Source organism: Girardinichthys multiradiatus, chromosome 4 (assembly GCF_021462225.1).
Source record: "Girardinichthys multiradiatus isolate DD_20200921_A chromosome 4, DD_fGirMul_XY1, whole genome shotgun sequence".
NCBI classification, from domain to species: Eukaryota; Metazoa; Chordata; class Actinopteri; order Cyprinodontiformes; family Goodeidae; genus Girardinichthys; species Girardinichthys multiradiatus.
The window spans coordinates 33,272,750-33,294,793 of record NC_061797.1 but is presented as its reverse complement, the minus strand read 5'-3'; the positions used below and the strand labels follow the sequence as shown (position 1 = coordinate 33,294,793).

The window sequence follows — 22,044 nt, the reverse complement described above, 5'->3', positions numbered from 1 at the left end:
TCCCAACAGTAAAACTGATTACGGTGAACAAAACGAGCCACGTTCATTTTAACCGGCAGTTTATTTTCAACAAACATCGAGTTGGGTGTCTAATTTGAACCAAAGGAGGACTAACATAACACAATAAACAGTTTAACAAATGTTCGCATTTAAATAAAATTGTAATACATAGAAAATATAGATGCGTCTATTTGAAGATGTGATTAAATATGTAGTCATTAAATGTTGAATTTAAAATGACGATTTCAATATTCTATTATTTCAAAATCAGCTTTATTGCCAAGTTTGTACATACAAACAAGGAATTTGACTTCGGTACACTTTGCTCTTTGGTTTTGTTTTTGCATTACAGAATATACATATTTACAATTTACAAATATACACATATATAATAAAAATGGTGCATTTGCAACATCTGTATGCTGTTGTTTTGTACTCTATTGAATGTTCATCACAGAAACAGCCTGGGGGAAGAAACTGTCTCTGTGGCAGCTGGTTTTAGTGAACAGTGCTCTGTAGCGGCGGCCTGAAGGTAAAACTCTGAACAGTTTATGTGCAGGGTGTGTGGGGTCTGCAGAGATTTTAGCAGCTCTTTTCCTGACCCTAGACCTGTATAAGTCCTGGATGGAGGGAAGGTCAGCTCTGATTATTCTCTCTGCATTCCTACCTTTCCGGTATCACAATCCAAGGGTAAATAATTTAAACGGTCTCCGAAGAAAGACAAAATAATTTTCTTCTGGTGTCTGTAAGAAAATTAGATGAAGTTACTTAAAATTTCCCCAATGCCCAAAAGAAAAATAAGTTCATTTGAAGATATTAAATGAGACCTTTCTATATGAAAACAACCCAAACCCCATTTCAAAACAACTCAAAGCCAAAATAACATCCACCATTTTAATTAAGTTTATTATGAACAAGTTATAACAGGTATGCAATAAAGATGTTTTTGAATAGACTAACAATGTCTAATGTATATAGTTTTAAATGTTCTCATTGACCTTTGTGTGAAAGATGCATAAAAATCTCTTAAATATGTAAATGCATTTTTATTGTATTGCTATTTTATGAGTTGCAGCTTTCTGACATCAACCCACATTTTTTTTACTAGTCTTACAAACTGAGAAATACCACCATACTGGCAACAAAAGTTTGATTTATTGAATTCAGATGAAAAAAAATCCTAACATCTGATCATAACTGGCAGTCAAAACCCCAGTTCATCTTATTCCAATCTACATAAAAAATTAAAAACCCAAAACAGGCAGCCATTACAGACAGTACATTCTGACATTTCTTAGTACAGAGTATATTTTGCCAGTAAAAAGCAGCAAGCAATCACTGTATGATCACTTATGTTCCAAGCAACACACCTCTGCTCATCTGGGTGCTTTTACATACTTGAGTGAGTTCTAACATGCATTAATCTAAAATCGCCTACAATTTTCACCAGTACAAAACAAGAGTTGTGACAGAAACAAGCTGATTCATCTGTATAATGTCACATCCTGTTTCAAAGCAATTCAAATAAAATGAAATGTGGGAGTGCCCTAAAACAGACTCGTAAACAGCTTGGTCTACAAGAACCATTGAATAAGAGTAAATTGTTATCAGGAAGTCTTTGTCCAATCTAAAAATGCACTTAGAAACTGAAGGCGCTAGAATTTTCCCCCCTCAGATGTCAGTCTGAGCAGAGTCATTTGTCCATTGACTGTTAAGTGGAGTGCGTCACTCTCTGGCGATGAAGCAGCATAAAACCTGCAAATTAAAACATTTATGAACTTCATGACATCATATCAAGGAAACGTTTTATAGTCATTGAAACATTTCTGATCTCATTCCAGCCACAATCTCGGACTCAATACCACAGTAATCTGATTTTAAAGAATCCTGAAAATCCAAGTGTTAGAAATCAATTTAGTGTATTCAATGTTCAGTCTAAAAAAAGAAATTCATATTAGGTTTTTGACTGAGAGAAAGCATATCCTTAGCCTCATAGCATAACTGCCTCAGTCATATGTTGGCAAAATAGACTGAGGCATGCCCCCCTGAGTTGGTGTCCCCTGCTTGTTATTGAGAACAGGGACATTAGATGCTTTGTGTGGGACTAGACTGCATTTTGTCCTTCCCATGAACTTAGGTGATTTCCTGCATTTTGATTGGTTGGTAAGTGGCAGAAGGAGGGACTCACTAGAGTACCATTTATGCAAGAGCTGCAACTGTGTGCTTTATAAATACCCTAGTCTACCATTTCAGGATCTAAATTTGAAAGCTACAAAACTCTGTTGGACATACTTTTATTTGATACATATCAGTTACTGATTGTACACTAAAGTGTATTATAGGAAAAATGGGAAAAGTTGAGAACCTGTCTATATATCTGAAATGCACCTAAATTTCCTCAGCACAAGCAGACTTAAAGGTTTTAGTCACATTTTATACAACTTAAAAAAAAGTAACTTCATTTGAGATTATATCAAGAAAGTATTAACCCTCCTGCTTCCCTTGGCATTTTATGTGTTTTTAAATTAAATTTAATAAAACTTTCACTGTGTTGGTGTAAATTTATTAAAATTTGGGTAGGCTGTGTATTTTTGGAGAAGTTCTCTATTCCTTCAAGTCTTTAATGTGTCCTTTGGGATTTTTGTGCCAATGACACCAAATCAAAATGCATATTTTAAAACACAAAACCAATGTAATTTGATACATTTATACCATCCCCAGCTTAGACATTTTTTTTGTAATATATGGGGAGAATTAAGGTTAATAATTTGTGAAAATAAATAAATAAAGACAGTCGTACACGAATTCTCTGGTAGTCTTAAAAAGAAGACAGGAGGGCAGATTTGCAAAATTATTAACATAATGTTGTATCTTCTTGAACCTGAAACCACACACAAACTCACCAATATGAGTTATAGAGACCTCCGGTCACCAGTCCCTGTGTGGTCCAGAAGTCCCAAGCGCTTGAGGGGTAACCACCATTACATCTTAAAAATAAAAAATAAAATGCAACTTATAATTCACTTTAAGCATCATCTCTGTAGGCACACAGTCTGTTTTTTCTTACAACATGTATCAAGTTTAGAAACTAATCTTTCCAAACTAAGTCCCACAAAATTTTTATTTTATGCCTTAAACAAGATGCCTTGAGAAACACAAAGCTTGTTATAGGATTATTTCTACACCATCAACTTAACTATGGTCAGCGAGAGCAAAAACTCACTTTGGATCAGCACAGCCCTGTACAAGGAAAGCACTACCAATAGTTTAGATCACTTAAAATAACTTTTGCTTGAAATGTCAAATTGTGAGTTCTGTCACCTAACAAGTCACTAAAAATCATAATTATGTGCAGAGGAAGACAAACGATGAAGGACCTACCCCATGCCACAGCTGTCACAGCAGGTAAGCAGATCCTGAGAGGAAATCTCCACATTGACCTTCCCTTTGCTGTGAATGCAGATACGGTCAGAGATGGCCTCCGCTGCACCAAATGCCTAAAGAAAGAACAACCGCATGACATCACACTTATTTGAATGAAAGGTTATTAAAATACAAGTTCTATGTTTTTTTTATTGAATTTGCATTTGTTTTTTTAACAGTTCTCTCACCCAGCAGGATCCACAAGAGCCCTGGTCTCTGATCTCCTTCAGAGTGGGACAGTTTGGCCACTGATCTCTGGCATCAAATTATTTGGGCAGCTTCATGCCTCCTGCACTTTGGACCCTGAAGAGACAAACGAATTGGAGAGACTGAAACTTATTAAATTTACACGGTGTGCATGCAAGACATACTTCTAGTCCCACACATCCCACACAGAACACTGCAAAAGTATTCACATCCCCTTGAACTTTTTAAACACTAGTGACCAGTGCATTATTGTCAAGTGGAAGGAAATTGATAAATCATTTATTTCATTTTTTTAACCAATAAAAAAAGATAAAAGTGTGACCCAGTTCATGTCTACCAGTTTGTGCAGGTAGAATCAGAAATGTTTGCCAATTTCTTTTTACAAAATGGCTCAAGTCCAATCAGATTGAATAGAGCACCTGAATTTAAGCCCCACCACAGATTTTACACTGAACTCAGGTATGGGCTTTAAATAGGCCATTTTAACAAGTGAATATGCCTTTATCTAAACCACTCCACTGTAGCTTTGGTTGTATGTTGTGGGTCATTGTTCTTCAAGAAGGTGAGCCTGAGCTTCAGCCTCAAGGCTTTGGCTTTTGCATTCACTTCCAACAAGTCTGGTACAAACGAATGCAAAATGCTTTAGCATTTGTTTGTACCAGACTTGTTGGAAGTGAATCTTCATAGAGGATATTGAGATTAGACACAGGTGGACTTCTGAAGGCACTACATTTGGGTTTATTACATACAATCTCAGTCAAATACATTGAAGCTAGGGGTAGTTTGGTTACAAAATGTGAAAAAGTTCAAGGAGTGTGAATTGTTTAGCAATGTACTGTATCTAAGGGCACATTCATGGTGCTGGTTTGGTCCAATGATCGGTCCAGGGATCTGTCAAAGTCAGGAAATTCACACCCTCTGTTGGCATCATGTGGGCATAACTTATTTTTTGTGTTGAGTCCAGTATCTATTGTGTGGCTGGTCAGAAATTTTAAGAGGTGGGATTGTTATGGAAAAGCAGAGTTGTTCCTGCTTTTAGACCTTAGAGGACTTTCCAGATGTTCTGCACTAGAGTTTCTCTTGAACTATAAAATGTCCTGACCAGAAGTAACTTTGTTCCCTTTTTTGCAACTTTGAGTAATCAACCTACTTTTTTCAGTTCTTGTGGTGTACAAGCCTGACAACTTCATGGTCATAATATTCAGGATGAGATTAGAGGGCAACTGAAAGATGAGGAAATTGGAATAGCTTTGAGAAACTATTTATTTATTTATTGACATTACACAAAAAAGCTAAACGTTACAAGACAAAACAAAATCAATAAAGAAAAATACAAGAACATCTGAGGTCTTCCTGCAGGTAAAACAGTTGAAAAGGCAATAATTACATTAAGTCGTATTTAGTTATGCACATTTATGAATCTGAAACAAAGAATAGAAGTTGGAATTAAAAGTTAAACTCGCCTATGCTAAACATGACTTTCTCTGTCCTTGGCTTTAGAAAAAAAACCCACTGTTGGCAACTCGTGTTGTTTCTGTGCTGCTGATCAGGAGAAAAAGTAGACAAATTAAAAAATCTTTTGTTACTGTGCTGAACTAAATGCTGCCATTAGAAATGAGTAAACAGCTTAGTGTAAGCACAGGTTAGCTGTGGACCAGTTTGGTCAAAACCAGTTTCAATACTACGAAGCCTTATTGATACGATCCCATAGTTACACCAAATAAAAACGTATTTCTTTACAGGTCTGAGGTGAAGAATGTTGTGTGATAAACTAATAAGTTATTCAGGCAGTGAAACAAATAACTGGAACAAGTCATTTGAGGCATTTGAAGAATGAGCTTATCTGCACCGTGGCAGAATGAAAAGATGGTTGCAATGCCAAAAATTACAACTAGAGTATCATTAGTGCATTAACTACAGGTATTTGAAGAAATTAATGGTTTAAAATCAACAATCAGTGTAATTATTACATTTATCTTCAGTAGACAGTTAAAAAGGTTTTCTCAATATCTTAGTACCTTGTTCCACATTAAAATTATAGTGCTTCAAGTGGACCTTAAATGGATTAAAATTAACAAATTGGATGGGGTTAAAGTTTTTTTTATTTAAAGAAGCTAATAGGAAACAAGATGCTTATTAAATTTGACTGTACCACTGTTTCAGTGCAACCCAGCTGAGGTTTTATGATGCATTTTAGTTTGAGGTAAAAACAAAAATGACTTTGTTCTCATTTTATATTCACTCTTCTGTAAAGAGGCTCTGTGCCTCCTGATGAACATCCAATAATCATACAGGCAAGTCTTTAACTTTTGTGCACTCTAAAGTTGATGCAGTCTTCAGCCGCTTCCCTGAGAGCTGGACAGGTGAGCTGAAACCCAGGTGTGGGGTCGGACCTCCCTCAGAGGTGCATGCTGGGTAAAGCCTTGTGAGCAGCTGGTGGGAGCTGAATAATGTGAAGAAAAGGTTCAGGAAAAAAACAAAACATACATGAAAAGAAAAAAAAAACTGCAGATCTTCAGGAAATGGAGCTACAGTTGCTCATCCATTGGGTCTAAGTAGGGACAGTCTTTGCTCTCCACAAACAACCATCACAGCTTCACCACTGTTCCTACGTTGGATATTTCTCAGGAGATGCAGATGACTGTGGACCAGGAACACTGCCCCCCAGAAGTGCTGCGTTGTAGTTCATACTCTAACCCAGTCATCTATCCAGCACTGTAAGCCCATTGTCAAACTCACTTAAACTCTTAAAACAACCAATTTATCCAGCTTCTAAAATATCAACTTTGAGCACAGAATGCCACTTACTGCCATATATACACCACCAAACAGGTACCACACTGAAGAGATAAATATTATGCAATTCGCCTATCAGTGGCCATAATGTAAAGGATATCATGTTCTCCTGCTGGAGATGGTGGAGCAGTTTCTCCACCGGTGAGTAGCGCCGCAGCGTTGTAGCAGAGCCCACCATCAGCAACTTGTGTTTGGCTCTGGTGATGGCCACATTCAGACGCCTCCAGTCTTTTAACAGCTCCCCTAACTGAGGAAATACACAGAAAACAAATACGGAAAGGCTACAAATCCAAGTATTTCTTTCCTTTAATCATATCATAAAAAAGTGACAAAGAGGAGCAGGGAGGAGAAACACCTACGTTTCCTTCCTCTGCAGTGCTTCTGACAAACGACAGCAAAATGAGGCTTTTGTCTCGTCCCTGGTATCGGTCCACCGTGTTGACCTCCACCCCAGTAAAAGCAGAGGACTGCAGCAGAGCCAAGATGCTCTTTAGCTGCTGCCTGTACGGGGCGATAATGCCGATATCACCGGGTTTACACCCAGCCTGGTATAAAGAAAACAAACAGGTCTTTAGACCACAAAAGTAAACACTGATATTAAGATTGTTTTACATGTATTATGGTTGTATTACATTTATTTTACCCTTAATAATTATGAATTTAGAAGCAAACAAACCCTTATGAGAAGAGACAGCAGCATATGTATGAGAGCAGCTTCAGTGTGATTGCTCACTCCTCCCTGCTCCACCGACTCCAAGGCCGGAACCTGCAGGAACCGACACAGTCCCACTTAAATTTAGCCTGCAAGTCCAACTATATAAGATCGATATTGTTTACTGCATCATCTGCATATTTTCAATAAAGACTAACTGCATCAGTGGCTCAATACCTGTTTATAAACTAGTCATTTTTGCTTAAACACATGAAAACAGCTTGAAGCGTTCTATCTTTATTCTACAAACCACTGAGCAGTCCAGGAAGCAGACAGGATTGCAGGGCAGCAGCGTGGCCTGTAACCAGGAGAGGTCCAGTTGGGGTCGAGTCTTAGAGTAGGAAGCGAGCTCCGATTGGACAGAAAGCAGAAAGGGCAGCGTGAGCAGGGCTGTGGCCGTCCTTTCAGATCCACACTCCAGTCGGCCGTCATACATCAGAGAGTTACTCAGAGACATGATCGGTCTAAATCAAAAGGAATGGAGAGGAAAAACATTTTATAATTGTCACATTAAAAATATTTAAGTTCGCTAGAAGAGATCACTGGAGCTTTGTATTTACATTATTTCAGGTTTATTTGTCCAGAAAGATGCTACTCTGAGGATGATTAGGAGCAAAATGGAACAAATACTGTGGTCTGCAAAAATAGGAACCTCTTTACATTTTGTCACATTAAAACTACATCAATTTATTGTAACCTAAAGTTGTGGAGGATTGTAAACTAAAAGAAAAATAAAGGTTTAATACCCCTTAATAAAATTTAGGGCAACCTCGTACGTAAATGGTCCAAGATAACTCTGGAGGAGTTCACACTATAAATATGGCCTTTATGCAAGAGTGGCAAGAACAAAACGATTGTTAAAAGGAAGCCACATGAAGTCATATATGCTGTTTACCACGAGCCATGTAGAGACACAGCAAACACGTGAAAGAAGATGCTCTAATCAGATAAAAAGAAAATGTAACAAGCAAATGTATTGGGGAAAAGTTGATGGGAAGATGGATGGAGCTAATGTTGCATTCCATTTGTACTCAGAAGTCGTAATTTCCGACCTCCTAGTACCAAATTTTAACTAGAAGGCCTGCGAAAGTCAGAAATTACAAGTCAGAAAGTCAGGGCAACACAACCATACCCGACTTACGCATTCAAGATGGTTGCTACTCTCATGAATGGTAGAAAAATTTTCTTACTGTGTTTTTAGCAGCTCTTTATTATTTATGTAACATTTAGTCCGTCGTACTCGTACTACTTCTCAAGACAAGATGTTTCAACGCTGTTTATATGCACCAAATACCGCGTAGAACAGTGTTATTGCTGTAAGACTGCTGTTACAGTTGTTAGCAATACGAACAGAAACAAGCAGGAAACTGGAACGCTACAACTCAATTCTGACTTCTGAGGTTAATGGAACGCAGCATAATTATAGGGCAATCCTTTACTAAAACTGAGACTGCTAAAGACTTTCAAGTCCATGTCAGATTTTTCCAGCTTTTCATATAAATAAATTTGCATGTATTCTTTTTCTTCGACATTACAATGACCCACAACCTTTTTGGCCTATCACAGAACACCCTCATGTTCCAGTTTGCAGTTATAATGTGACAACGAACTCAACGTATACAAACCACAACTGCTGAAGCATCCAGTTTAACCTCAGCACAGCGTGTTTACCTGTTCATCCGATACTGTACATTCAGCTGCACCACAGCCTCACTATGGAGTTCCAGTCGCTTAAACAGACTTTCATCCATCCCAAGAGACCTAAAGGGAAAGAAAACACTTGCAACATAAACTCCATCACATTCTTTAAGTGCTGGCTGAGTTTGTACGCTTATTCCCTCCTGGTGAAACCTCCGTCTTAGTACAACCTCATTAACAATCAAATATTCTTCACCTTGCTTCCTGGTTCTGCACAATCGGAGGCAGCTGCTGGTGGTCTCCGACCAGGACAAACCTCTTGGCATAGAAGAGTGGCCCCAGACAGATCGGCTGGCTGATCTGTGATGCCTCGTCTACAATGCAGAAGTCAAACTGCCGACGCGTGAAGATCGGATGCTTGATACCCATACAGGTGGTTGCTACTACAAGCTAGAACGACAGGTGAAAAGTTTATTGCTTTAGAACAAAGCAAATGGTGCTGCATTTAACTCAGCCAACTGTGGCTCCTCACTTCTTTGCTGTAAAGTTGCTCCAGCTCTGCAAGCGTGTGGACTCCCTCCTTCCTCACACTCTCCTCTGTGTACGGCAGGATCTCTGGATGAACCTGGAAAAGTTCATTTCCATCATTTGTTACTGTACTGCTTTAAGACTTACGCTAAATACCAGCTGTTAACCACAGCGCACCTTCTGTCCCTGGCCCAGACGCAAAAAGCCGACCCGGAAGCGTTTGAGCTTCAGCAGGATATTGTCCACAGCAGAGTGAGTGTAGCTGGTCAGCAACACACTGAATCCACAGGTGTGAAGAATACGGACCTGCGTGAAGAAGTGATAATGGTGGAGGGTGTAAGATGAGAAAGGGAGGCGAAAGCAAAGTGGCGTTAACTGTTCTGACAACCAGAATTATGGTTCGGGTTTGCTTTAGGGTTACCAGTGTGCAGATGCTGGTAGTTTTGCCGGTGCCAGGCATACCAACTATGAGCGTATAGTCTTTGGACAGCAAAACCTTCTTCATGGCCTGTTTTTGGGGTTTGTTGAGACCTACACAACACACAGATAAGCATTATCTGACCGAAAAGGACAAATAAAGATGAAAGATTTGACTAATTTGCAACAGTACAATTTTCATTCAAAGGACCAAACCTCTACCATCTACTAATCCAGTCTAATGTTGATAATCTGAGGATAAAAAATAAAATACAAAATAGGACCTGAAACTGGATCCGTGAAGAAATAAACTCCAACCCATTCATGCCAATTTCACTTGCTGTAAATCCACTTTTAAGAGAACAATCATCATCTTAAAGATCAAAGAGCACAGCAAACAGGACAGGGCTAAAGCTGTGGAGACGTTTAAGGCAGGGCCAGGTGATAAAATCTAATTTTGAACATCTCACACAGCTCTTTTAATGCATCAACTGAAAACGGAAAGAGTACGGAACAACTGCAGACCTACCAAGACATGGCCGCCCACCTAAACTCACAGGACAGGCAAGGAAAGCATTAATCAGAGACACAAGAGGCCCATGGTAGCACTGGAGCAGCAGGAAAGATTTACTGGTCAGATGAGATCAAAATTTTACTTTGTGACTCTCTATCCAATCTGGGTGAGCTTGAGCAATTTTGGCAAGAGCAATAGGCAAAAATGTGTATAAATGTGAATAAGCACAAATGCATAGCACATTTTCACGATTTTTATTTGCAAAGATTTTTGAAAATCATCTTGCATTTTCTTTCCACTTCACATCAGTGTTCTTCGTTGTGTGGATTTATTACATAAAATCCCAATAAAATAGGTGAGTGGTTATAATGTGAAAGAGTTTAAGGGGTGTGAATACTTTTGCAAGACAGTGTTTAACAAAGGATCTCACTGAGACAGGTCAGTAGCAGAAAACCCGCCCATGCTGATCATTTGGTACCACATTCTAGTCGCTGCAGGCTGCCGGTTCAAATGCAGTTCTACTAATGCAACTTATATTCATCTAGTTGTGTATCATTCTTGTTCCAACTTACTATACATCACAGTAATACCATTAAAATCAAATTTGTAATGCAAGAATAGATGGGCTGAGTTATGTGAGGTGGATGCTCTTTAGAAGAATACGTCTCTGAGTTATATCAGATATAGACGAAAGCTTAGACGGAGAACAGAGTTTAATCAGTTTGCTATTTAAATAATAAATCTCATATATGGGATCAACCTGAGCAATAGGTACAACAGAACAGGTAGTTACTGAATACAAAAGCAGAGCTTAAGCACCTTTGAGGATGTTGGCTACTGTGTCCTTGGCCTCTCTGGGCAGAACAGAGCTGAGGCTGGTGATAAACTCCGGAGGTCGAAGGTCAACAACCTGCTCCCTCAGATGGTCACTGCACAGAGACAGATATAAGGTGCAAGTTAAAAAAAAGGTTCAAAAGTTAAGACAATATCTGATGCTGGTATATCATATATCCCTGACCCACCTGTCCTGAGAGTTTTCCATCAGCCTGGAGAGATTGCTGAGGTGAGTGCTGAGGCCCACCACTCCTTCATCACCATCCAGTCGAAACAACACACCGCTGAACTTTGACAGGTCCCTGTTAAACAGAGGAAACAAAAAGAAAACTCAGGTAAAACGTCAGCTGAGCACCGCAACACAACTCATGAATGTGGAGCCCACCTGTCCAACGTGCAGCTGACCGATGTCCTGTTGACCTCTCGGAGGTATCCTGTTGCTAAGCCGATAAGACGACCTTCTTGGTCGCTGACAACAATGCGATCTCCGCTGGTCAAACTGCAGTGGGTTACGCCCTCCTGTGAGCCAGACGTGCTGCGCAGGAAACGGTGGAGGAAGACACCATCAGACTGAGCGGCCACTGAGCCGCTGAGCTGCAGATTCCCCACACAGCTGCCATTCTTCTCACTGAAAACAAATCAAAATAAAACTAAAAAGCAGAATAATGGATTTCCTGCAAAAAGTAAGGGAAATGTAAGATGAAAATAAAATAAAAATAGAGAAAGAATGTTGTGAAAATGTAGGAAATAGTAGAAAAGTATAAATCTTGGAAGAAATCAGTTGGAAATGGAGGGGGTTTTCTTGCTTCTGAGGCATGTAATACAGATTCCCTGAGAAGATGTTATCTTAAAGTCACACTATGGGAAACAAACCTTCCTAAGTTTTGATCTCTGAATTGTTGAAGGTGTCTAAAAATTTGCAACAAAAATGTGTAACGTAGGCGCTTGAATGGAAAGTAGAGTGGGTCATGTGGTCACTGGTTTCAGGCAGGGTTTAACCAAACATTTTCATAAAACCTAAACTGGATTTTAAACGGTCTGTCAGAGATTTTAAAAACCTCAAACACTTGAAAATACACTTAGACTTGTCTTTAATGTCATTCAGATTTGTATCACCAAATACATCAATCTGGATGAGAGTTTATTTAATGGCTCATGAGAAAGGTGCAGAAAAAAAAAACCAGCAGCATTGTTTATATGTACAATTGACAATTGAGCAAAATTGCGACAAAAAACAACCCTAAGTATAAGAAGAAAATATGTATAAAAATGATGTCAAAAATACGAAGGATTGTACACGTCATATATTGGGGAAGGTGCTGGGGGTTAATTTGAGGTCAACAGTCTTATGGCGTAGGGGATGAAGCTGCAGATAGCCTGTCCTGTTTAAAGTTGGAATGTTTTCAGTTGAAAGTAAGGAGAGCCAGTAAGCCTTTATTCCCAAAGGAATGAATGGGAATTGTTTTAAAACAGTTCGATAGTAAATAGCACAGCAGATGGCATAGAAAGATCTGAATGTTCCAAATATTTTATTGAATAAAAAGGGATTAAAACCACAGAAGCATACAAGTAGTTAAATGCCCCAAATACACGAGGGAAGCCTCAGGAGGAGATAAGGATCTGAAGATGATTAATGCTTTATAGCATTCACACAAGACGACGAACATTAAGATTAAGGTTTTAAAACCAAAGCACCCACTAAACTCTATTGTTTTACACAATAAAACAAATGAATATTCGGTAAAAAGGATCTAATGTATAAAAGCCACGGCTCATACAGTACCTCTCCTCCACTGACTGCAGCCAAACACGCTTTCGGCCGTTTTTGGCCTCCATGGTGGACGCCTCCAGGCTGCAGAGCAGCAGCCAGTGAGCGAAGTAGCTCAGATGTGGCAGAGTCAGGTGGCCGGTTTCCTGCTGCAGAAAGGCTCGCACAACGTCCTCACGGAGATCTGCAGAGGTGGAGTCCACCACTCTAAATCAAAGACACCGGAGAGAAATGAGAAGTTAGACAAATTCCCTTTTTATGGCTGATTTTAATGGCTGCACGAAATTTAAAAAGGGTTTACCTCTCGTATAAAGCACAGCTTAGTTTTTGAGGGCAATACTGGCAGGTCTGTCTGTTGGTCAGGATGTCAGGAAGTCTGGTCAGGTGACTCTGATCCGCTCCTCTCTCCACGCAGTGGTTAATGTGATGAACCAGGGTGTTCCTCAGCTTCAGCAGCTCTGGGGAAAAAAAACACATAGCACCACATCAACACACTGTAGGCTCCTAATTTAACAACATGGTTACTCAGCAGAATTTGAGTGATTTTTGTTCTTTCAATAATAGACAAAAAAACAATGTTTACACATGCCTAAATATTTTGATACTGCCCCAAGCTATACCCAGTTTGGTCATATATAACACAGTGCCTTGCAAAAGTATTTATGCCCATTGAACCTTTTCACATCACATTAGAACCACAAACTTTAATGTATTTGATTAGGATTTTATTAGAAACGACACAAAGTAGCACAGGCTGCACAGTGGTGCAGTTGGTAGCACTGTTGCCTTGCAGCAAGAAGGTCCTGGGTTCGATTCCCAGCCAGGGGTCTTTCTGCATGGAGTTTGCATGTTCTCTCCGTGCATGCATGGGTTCTCACTGGGTACTCTGGCTTCCTCCCACAGTCCAAAAACATGACTGTTTGGTTAATTGGTCTCTCTAAATTGCCCTTAGGTGTATGAATGTGTGTGTGCGTGGTTGTTTGTGTGTTGCCCTGCGATGGACTGGCGACCTGTCCAGGGTGAACCCTGCCTCTCGCCCATAGACTGCTGGAGATACCAGCTCCCCGGTGACCCACTATGGAATAAGCGGTAGAAAATGACTAACTGACAAAGTAGCACATAATTGTGCAATGGAAGGAAAACGAAACATGGCTTTCAACATTTTTTTACAAAAATATCTGTACTCTGCCCACCTGAGTCAACGCTTTGTAAAACCTCCTTCTGCTACAATTACAGCTGCTTGCACTTTGGGGCATTTCTTTCGTTTTAGACATCTAGAGATTGAAATATTTGCCAATTTGCTTTCGCAAAATGGCTCAGTTAGACTTAATAGAGAGCACATGTGAACACCAATATTCTTGCCTTGCCACAAATTCTCTGTTGTTTTTAGACCTGCATGCTGACTAGGTCATTCTAAGACATTCATGTGCTTTACTCTTTGTATGTTTAGAGATGTTGCCCTGCTGGAAGGTGAACTATTCCACATGTTTCAAGACTTCTGCAGCCTCTAAAAGGTTTTCCTTCAGGGTTGCCATGTATTTAGCTCCATCCATCTTCCCATCAACTCTAACATGCAGAAGAAAAACATCCCCCAGCATGATGCTGCCGCCACCATGTATTAAATTCTATAATCCTGAACTGCTTGTGTTGGTCTATTTATTATTCTTTTTTATGTTTGTGGCACTAGTGGCCTTTATTTTGAAAGTGAACTGACAGGAAATGGGGTGGAGAGAGAGGGAGAAGACATGCAGCAAAGGTCAACAGGCTGGAACTCCAACCCTTGACTAGCTGTGTCGAGGACAAAGGCCTCGTTGGTCTAAAATCTTAAAGTACAGTAAAGTTTTTGGTTCTAAGAAGACAAAATTTAAAGTCTTGCAAGGGACTATAGGTCACATTGAAATACAAGAAAAATTCAACAAAGTCAGAAAAAAACATTTCAAAACCATCATGAAGACAAGAAACACAGATCAAGCCAAGAATAAGGAACAAAGCGAAGTGGGACTTGAGCTTGGCACAGTTCTCTAAACACAAAAAGCCCAATCCGTTAGCATTCATGTCCTGGTTTCGATGTGTGAAAATAGCTGAAAACTGATGCTTAGTTGTTGTTAGTTTGTTTACCAGACTGGTGGGCTTACTGTACCTCGGTGGTCCATGCGGCTGGCTGCTACAGGGTGAATGTTACCAGTCTTCAGGTAAAGCAGAAGGCCGATATCAGGTCTATATCTCTCCATGCTCATCAGAGAATACAAAATCACCTGCACACACAAAGCATCCCATCTTTACATGATTAAAAACCTCCTCCTTCCACACGACCTGAAGAAAATATCCCCATGAAGATCCACCAACCTGACTGCGGTGTTCAATTGAGTTAGACTCCCTCCCAGTCTTCAGCTCCAGCGGGACGGTCTGTTCCTCAGAAATACTGTGCCTGCCGTTTCGAGGTCGTTGGATTCGAACCCTCGCCGTCACGTCTATTTTGCCTTTGAGGCCAAATCTGGGGGACCAGACGTTCTCCTCTATGTCTGCCAGTTCGGTCAGAGCGAAAACAGCAGCTGGAGCCTGGCACCTGTTCGTAGCTCTGCTGGTGTTGGGACCAGGATCAGGCGGACAGACAATCAGTTAGCTAATTATCACCTGTTGGTAATTAGGTTCTTCTAACGGGGTTTCTTACATAGTAGAGCTGATTGTTTTTGGTGTTGAAGAACAGAGGTATTCATTCGCCCAGTGCTCCAGTGATGGTAGGTATTCATACAGTTCCTGCTTCATCTCTTCCTGACTTGCACCTAAAGTATACCTGTGAACACACAGATCAATACACCCAAATGGAAAAACATGAAGATAAGTAGCGACATAATTTATTACAACCACTGTCAGTGCTTTCATAGACCAATCAAATAATAATAATAATAATTATAAGTTAAATGATCCAATTAAACACTCCAGTCAGATTACACAGTTCTAATGTGTGCTTATATGTAAATCCTGTAAAAAAAAACATGTCTATCCCTATGTGGAACAAGGCTAAAGCAGAAATGTAAAAATCTGTTACACTGCAACATAGAATCTCAGTAAAGTAGAGTTCAATATTTTTCCCTTTAATATTTGTTTTATTCCTATTTTTAGAAAACAAATCTTGCCTGAGAAGATAGCTAGTCACACCAGCACTTAGCTTCTGATTGCAGTTTTAAATTTGTATAAAAGCTAATAGCCTGCAGCATCTTAGAGTATAATCCACCTACATGTCTCCAAGGTGACGAGGACTGCACAACACCTCGTCGGCCAGCTGGGAAAGTTTCTGCAGAGAGAAATCTTTGGCTGTAGCTGCTCTCTGGAAGACCTCATGCACCATTGTGCCATTAAGCATCTGCTTAGAGCCGCCATCAAAACTCTGCTTAAGGTAAAGAGAAATGCATTATGCTTTAATCAAATATGAGATTAAATACAACTACATAATAAATGTGACCTGATGCACAACCACAGTGTTGCCTAAAAGTGATTATTAGAATCAAATCCTAAAAGCAGATATCATCAATAAAAATTTTCACAACTCTTACCTTGAACATTTCTCCCAGCACTGCTCGCCTCATGCAGCGGATGGAACTGGAGATGCTGGTCCCTGAGATGAGGCTGTCGGGTTGTAGAACCAGGAAACCCTGCTCCCTGTCAACCAACCAGGTCCCACCATCAGAGCAGCCCTCCAGATGGACCACGTCACCACGACAAACAGGGGTTAACTCCCTGCAGAGAGCCAAGAAGACGGGACCCTTTGAGACTGCTGCGCAATGCATAAAAAGGGTGAACAGCACAAGAACAAAGACAACACATGTAACTAAAAAACAGCATAAAAATCATCATATGACATGACATTCCACTTCCCTAAAACACAAAAAGGCTAACAACCAGGTGCAGCTTCTGAGATGGATGGAATATTAAGGCTGCACAATGAATCTTAAATTTATTGTTATCGCAACAACACAGCAATATGAATAGCGCAAAGAACTGCTAAGCTGCCATAAAAGTTAGCTAATTACTTAACTACCATGCAATCATGCATCACAGCTCTTTATGGCTGTGATGCATGTGGTGACACTTAATGCAACATAAACCATTTTAGAGGGTAAAGCTGTGATATAGTGGTCAAATTATTAAGCAACTACAACTAAGCAGTTTTAATGCCCAAACAGCAGAAACTGTCAATAAAACCTTGTTCCTGAGATAAAAACATTTCTTTTAAATTTTTTCCAGTGCTTGGATAGACAACCCTGTTTTTCTTATGAACACAAAACAAGAAAGACAGTAACACTTTTTAAATAATCTGTTTTATCTGTTTACTTATGTAAACAGATTAATTACACAGCTGCATGTTTCCTTTGTTTAAAATACAGTTTCACATTTATGTAACTTTATTCTATTTGCAAAACAAAAAAAAAAGACAACCAACATGCATAACGCTGTTTTGACATTAGGACGACCTTTGATTGAAAAAAGAAAAGAAAACCTGGAAAACTGATATATACAGACACGTCAAACATGGAGTGATCTATTCTAACCTGACCACAGCTTCTGTAAAATACATTTTTATACATTAAATGTTTAATATGTGTGTGAAAACCAAACATTAAGGCATCCAGCCAAGAAGGCGTCCACCGTGCAGAAAACGGCACCAGCAAACAAAAGCATGATTCTTTTAAAGCTTTTCTGAGAACAAAAAGAAAAATAATGGGATAAATATAATGTATATTAGACAGCTTTACCATCCATCTTTGAGTAGGCAGGTTTCTGTCGCATGCTGAGACCTGCAGCACGAGATGGTCAGCGTTTTGTGGCCAGGTCTCTCCTGAACATCTAAAACCATGTAGCGGTTATTTAGTCCCCCAGACAGGATCACATGGTCTGGCACCTTACTGTAAAAACAGAAAGGTTGAAATAATTAAGATATGTCTATTTATATTAAAGGTGACGTTTAGCCGCACTTTTCAGGCTCTTCTAGTTGCTACAGCAATTACGTCACATGTTTCTTACTAATGCTTTTTGGGTTTATCCTCTGTGGCTTCATTATCATCCATTTGGTCAGAAAACCAGCTCTCCTCAAAGCCCTCCTCAGTGGGACAGGTAGATGCTGGTCCAGTTTCATCTTGTTGAGGAGGAGAGCAAAAGCAACATTAGAAAACATGCCTGAAACAGCTGAGTTACTGAGAAGCATAAAGTAAATGTTTTATATTTATACAACAGTGAATGTTTCCTTTTGGTCTGCACTCCTGGGATTTTTAAGGTTTTGGGGAGTTTAATAAAGTTCCAGTAATGATATTTAAATTATCTTTAACATAGAGCAGACTCTTTAGCTTTTTCTTGCAAGCAACTGCTATTATGGTCACTTCGCTGTTAAATAACTTAAAATCTACTGTCATGCCTGTTTGCCACAGGAATGTTGATATTTGCTGAAATCTCATTGAAACAGTGGTATCAGACACACGCTGATGAGCAGGATGTAGTCATACCTGTGCCTTGCTGCTGATCTGTGGAGCTCTTTTGGTCTCTGTGTGTTTCGAATGTAGCGTTCCTCTCTTTTGTGACCGCTTGTGCACTTTGTTTATGTGAAATAGCAGCAGAAGTGCAAGTGTCCTTATCCAGGGAACTCTGCACATTTCTGCTAGTTTGTGCCTCTGTTATCACAGTGAAACAAAAATCTGCCTTTTCTTTTTGCTCCTGATGTTTCCTGTCTCCTCCCAAAGGGAGACCCATTTGGTCAGCGGAGAGAGGAGGTGTCTTCAGAGGACCAGTCAGAGGCCTCGCTCCTTTCAGGCTGCTGCCTGTAGAGACGATAAAAGCTTTTGGTGGTGAGGTTCTTTCTTTCTTGGCATTGTGGGACTCTTCCATGGAGCTGAAGAGTCTCTTCAAAGAGCCAGGCAATGGGTTTCCACTCATATTTTTTACTCCCTCCTCAGTCATAATGTTTGCCACTCTTAGTCCTTGGGAGCTGGGACTGCGACAGATGGGTGACCGCTGGCACAGCTTTGGCTCGGAGCTTGGTCGACCTGCTCCTCTGGAGGGAGAAGAGTAGGGAAGTCTAATCTGACTGTTGGGGGTCTCTGGCACAGAGAGGAGGAGGTCTGGGGAGGAGGGAAGGAGGTTTTCAAGGTCACCGAGGATGCTCCTCCTTGGAGGGGTGTTCAGTCGGAATTGAATGTTTTCGCCATCTTTTATTTGAGGCTCAGCTATGCTGGCGGACACTTTACTGTGCAACGACAAAGCCTAAAAAAACCCAGACACAATTAGATGATTGTTTCAAATGCAAACTTATAATAACCATCCGTAAATTTACAAAGGAGGAAACAAACCTGAGAAACTTCTCCAGTTTTATGTAAACACACAGAGCAGATGGATAGACAGTTGATTTATGCAACAATACTCCACAAGTATTCACACCCTCCAAATTTCTTCACATTTTTAACATCACAACCACAGACTTGAATGATTTTGTGTGATGGACTGACACAAAGCAACTGTAGGAGTAACAAAAAGATTAATTTTCAGACATATTCTGCTCCTTTTACTCCAATACCAGTAAATACAATTCTGAGCAAATAACAGTCTTTAAAAGTCTCCCAGTCATTAGAGTTCACCTGAGTGTAATTTAATCTCGGGTTAAATAAACCTGTTCTGTTAAGGCCTCAGTTGTTTGTTTGACCAGGGAAATATTATTTCAAAAATCCACCTAAATTGACTTAAATTTTGTTATTCACATACATGCTCCATAAAGTCTGGGTGAGCTTAAGCTATTTTGTAAACACAAACTGGCAGAAATCCCAGGTGTGCAAAGCTGGTAGAGAAATAATATGAATAATGACCAACGGTGGAAAAGTTCAGGGGGTGTGAATACATTTGCAAGGCCCTAAAGAAATCATGTGAGCCAAACATCTCATCCATGTTTGATTTTTTACCAAACACAACGTAAAAGGTCAAGTATTAAAACATCTAGACAGGACTTACCTTTAGGTTTTTGGAAGCAAAGAATGAAGAAATGTTCTGCTGTCCCCCAACTAACCCTGCAGCAACCTGAGACAAACAAACAAACATATATGTTAAAGGTGAAAGCCAATCATGCCTCCATGTTAATGGAAACAAGTACACATTCATTAATGAACAATTACTGCGCAGGGTCAACCTTATGAACGACTCAAATCATTTAAAACCCTTCCTGCTTATATGTTGAGTTAAAACAGTTTAACCCGGAGAAACACAAGGCAGACATTTCGAACAGAAAATGTCACTGACACCAACAGTAGCTGTGATCTATAGATGCAGCTTTGTTAAAACAATGAAACATTTAACTAAAATGACTCACCTTGGTTTTCTTCATTTTGTTCCTGTTCATTGTAACTAAGGATAAATGTGCGGTTTAATAAGCTGACTGTTTTTAGTATGTATTCAGCTGACGCTTAGATTGTGCAGTCAAGTGAAGAGTATCTGCATCAGTTAACGACCCAAACACACGAACACCGCTTGTGCTGCTCTGCATCTCCAACATAAATCCGCCACCGGCTATTAACTATAATATAGCGCTAGAAACTATTATAACACATCATTGCTGAACCATCTACTCGATTATCTCTCTGCAGGACGCTCCTGTGTTTGATTAAAGGTCTGCGGCGCCAAATTTTCAGTTTCGCGCAACGGAAATTACGTCAGCGCAGTTTGGCGGCTCCATTCCTAACAGCCGGCGCACGGCCCGGTCAGACATGATGACGAGCGGCGAGGGAGGAGATTTGCTCCTTATTGGAGCCAGTGGCGGCTCAAACTTGAATGACGCCACGAGTTGACCCCCTCCCTCTGAAACAAACAGACAGACAGACTCTTGATTTTTCCCTGCACCACCTGACATCTAATAAACACTATTGAAAGCATCACCTGGTGTTCAGTTAGCACCAATACATGCTTGATAAAAGCAAGCAGATATTTAAGTAAAGTGCCACACATATTAGCAAGACTGGTAGCCATTCCCCAAAAGACCTGCAGCTTTAATTGCACTGAAAGGTGGATTTACAAATACTGACTCTGGGGGGTTGAATACAAATGCATGTAACATATTTTAGATTTTTATTTGTAAAAGGTGAAAACCATGTATAATTTTCCTTCTTCTTCACTATTATTTTGTGTTGACCGATTAGATAAAATCGCAATAATAAAATACACTGACGTTTGTGACGATCGTTACAAGACGCAGAACAATTCAAGGGGTGTGAATACATTTGCATGGTATTTTAAGAGTAACAGAGAAGCGGTATTTTTTTTGAGGTTCAACCTAAACTTTCCATGTTTCAAATTCAGGTCTGGGGTTAAACTCAGACTAAAGGTTGGTGCTTCGCTGCCACTTAGTGGCTGTACACCTGAACATTGAGATTCAACATGCCAGAAAGACAGTAGTGGTGTTAATTCCAGGTTTTATGGACATCCACTGCGTAATTCGTGTTTAAAAAGCTAAATAAAATAAAAAAAAAATTAAAAAAAAACTGTTTATTCCATGCTGTTAAGCCACCTTCCCACTCTCTACATGTAGTTGAATTTGGCCAGAGTCTGAACAACATATGTCAACAAAAATCAGAAGAAACTCACAAAGTTGCTGATTGTTTAAACATTTTAAAACGTTAAATTTAATAAAAACAAACAGTCAATCCATCATCATCACGAGCATCTGCTGAGGCCAGAGCTGCAACAAACAGGTAAGCCCATAGTTGATATACTATAAACATAACCTAGACAATAAATAAAAAGACATTTTAATGGCCAGACATTAGGTGTTCATGCTTCACATACTTTCTACATTTGCAGCTTTATGTAATTCAGTTTCTCCTGTGTAACTGTGTGTCCTTGTTGGTGTTTTTAAAATGAGCAGAAATACTGGGTGGTGTGTTTAGACAGGAGGATTAAGATCCACTTTTTTTCCGCGGTCAGACAATAACATACTAGTGGGGGGCCAGCCCTGCAGATGGACAAAGACCAGGACGTCCAACATGTAAACTTTAAATGCCAGCATGACAAATATTTAAACACCAAATCAGAGCGTACCTACCTAGCCTTTTAAAAAAAAAAATCTCTTCCCTGCATAAAGCTCAATTCAAACACATTTTGATGCGTGAGATGTGTATGTGTTCCTCCTGCACATTACATTTGGACTTTAATTTTACTTTTAATTTAAAGTATGTGCTC

The 22,044-nt window shown here is 39.7% G+C and overlaps 1 protein-coding gene and 1 pseudogene across 2 annotated transcripts; both read right to left on the bottom strand.

The window, feature by feature from the left end:
• Positions 1-2,884: 2,884 nt before the first annotated feature.
• Positions 2,885-4,111, bottom strand: LOC124866623 (annotated as a pseudogene).
• A 764-nt stretch (positions 4,112-4,875) lies between these two features.
• dna2 (DNA replication helicase/nuclease 2) lies at positions 4,876-20,515 on the bottom strand. Of its 2 annotated transcripts, none has more exons than XM_047362350.1 (25): positions 20,183-20,515; positions 19,828-19,893; positions 18,336-19,089; positions 17,860-17,971; positions 17,592-17,741; positions 16,392-16,575; positions 16,077-16,225; positions 15,509-15,631; positions 15,184-15,418; positions 14,978-15,092; positions 13,139-13,295; positions 12,853-13,044; positions 11,455-11,697; positions 11,258-11,371; positions 11,055-11,164; positions 9,726-9,835; positions 9,482-9,610; positions 9,309-9,401; positions 9,033-9,226; positions 8,810-8,899; positions 7,389-7,602; positions 7,103-7,192; positions 6,786-6,971; positions 6,527-6,673; positions 4,876-6,082 (listed from the first exon to the last, which is right to left on the bottom strand). In XM_047362350.1, exons 1-25 carry the CDS (start codon positions 20,210-20,212, stop codon positions 6,029-6,031), a joined length of 4,041 nt encoding a protein of 1,346 aa, XP_047218306.1. In that variant the 5' UTR covers positions 20,213-20,515; the 3' UTR covers positions 4,876-6,028. The 2 variants fall into 2 exon arrangements, with proteins under 2 accessions (XP_047218306.1, XP_047218307.1); XM_047362351.1 differs by having other exon boundaries at positions 15,184-15,415.
• Between the last annotated feature and the right edge of the window lie 1,529 nt (positions 20,516-22,044).

Excerpts from the sequence above, each read along its gene's own strand:
- dna2 (XM_047362350.1), bottom strand. The coding sequence starts at position 20,212 with ATGAACAGGAACAAAATGAAGAAAACCAAG. Across the intron at positions 17,742-17,859 it reads GATAAACCCAAAAAGCATTA|TAAGGTGCCAGACCATGTGA; the intron begins GTAAGAAACATG and ends CTGTTTTTACAG. Across the intron at positions 13,045-13,138 it reads AGCTGTGCTTTATACGAGAG|AGTGGTGGACTCCACCTCTG; the intron begins GTAAACCCTTTT and ends TCTTTGATTTAG.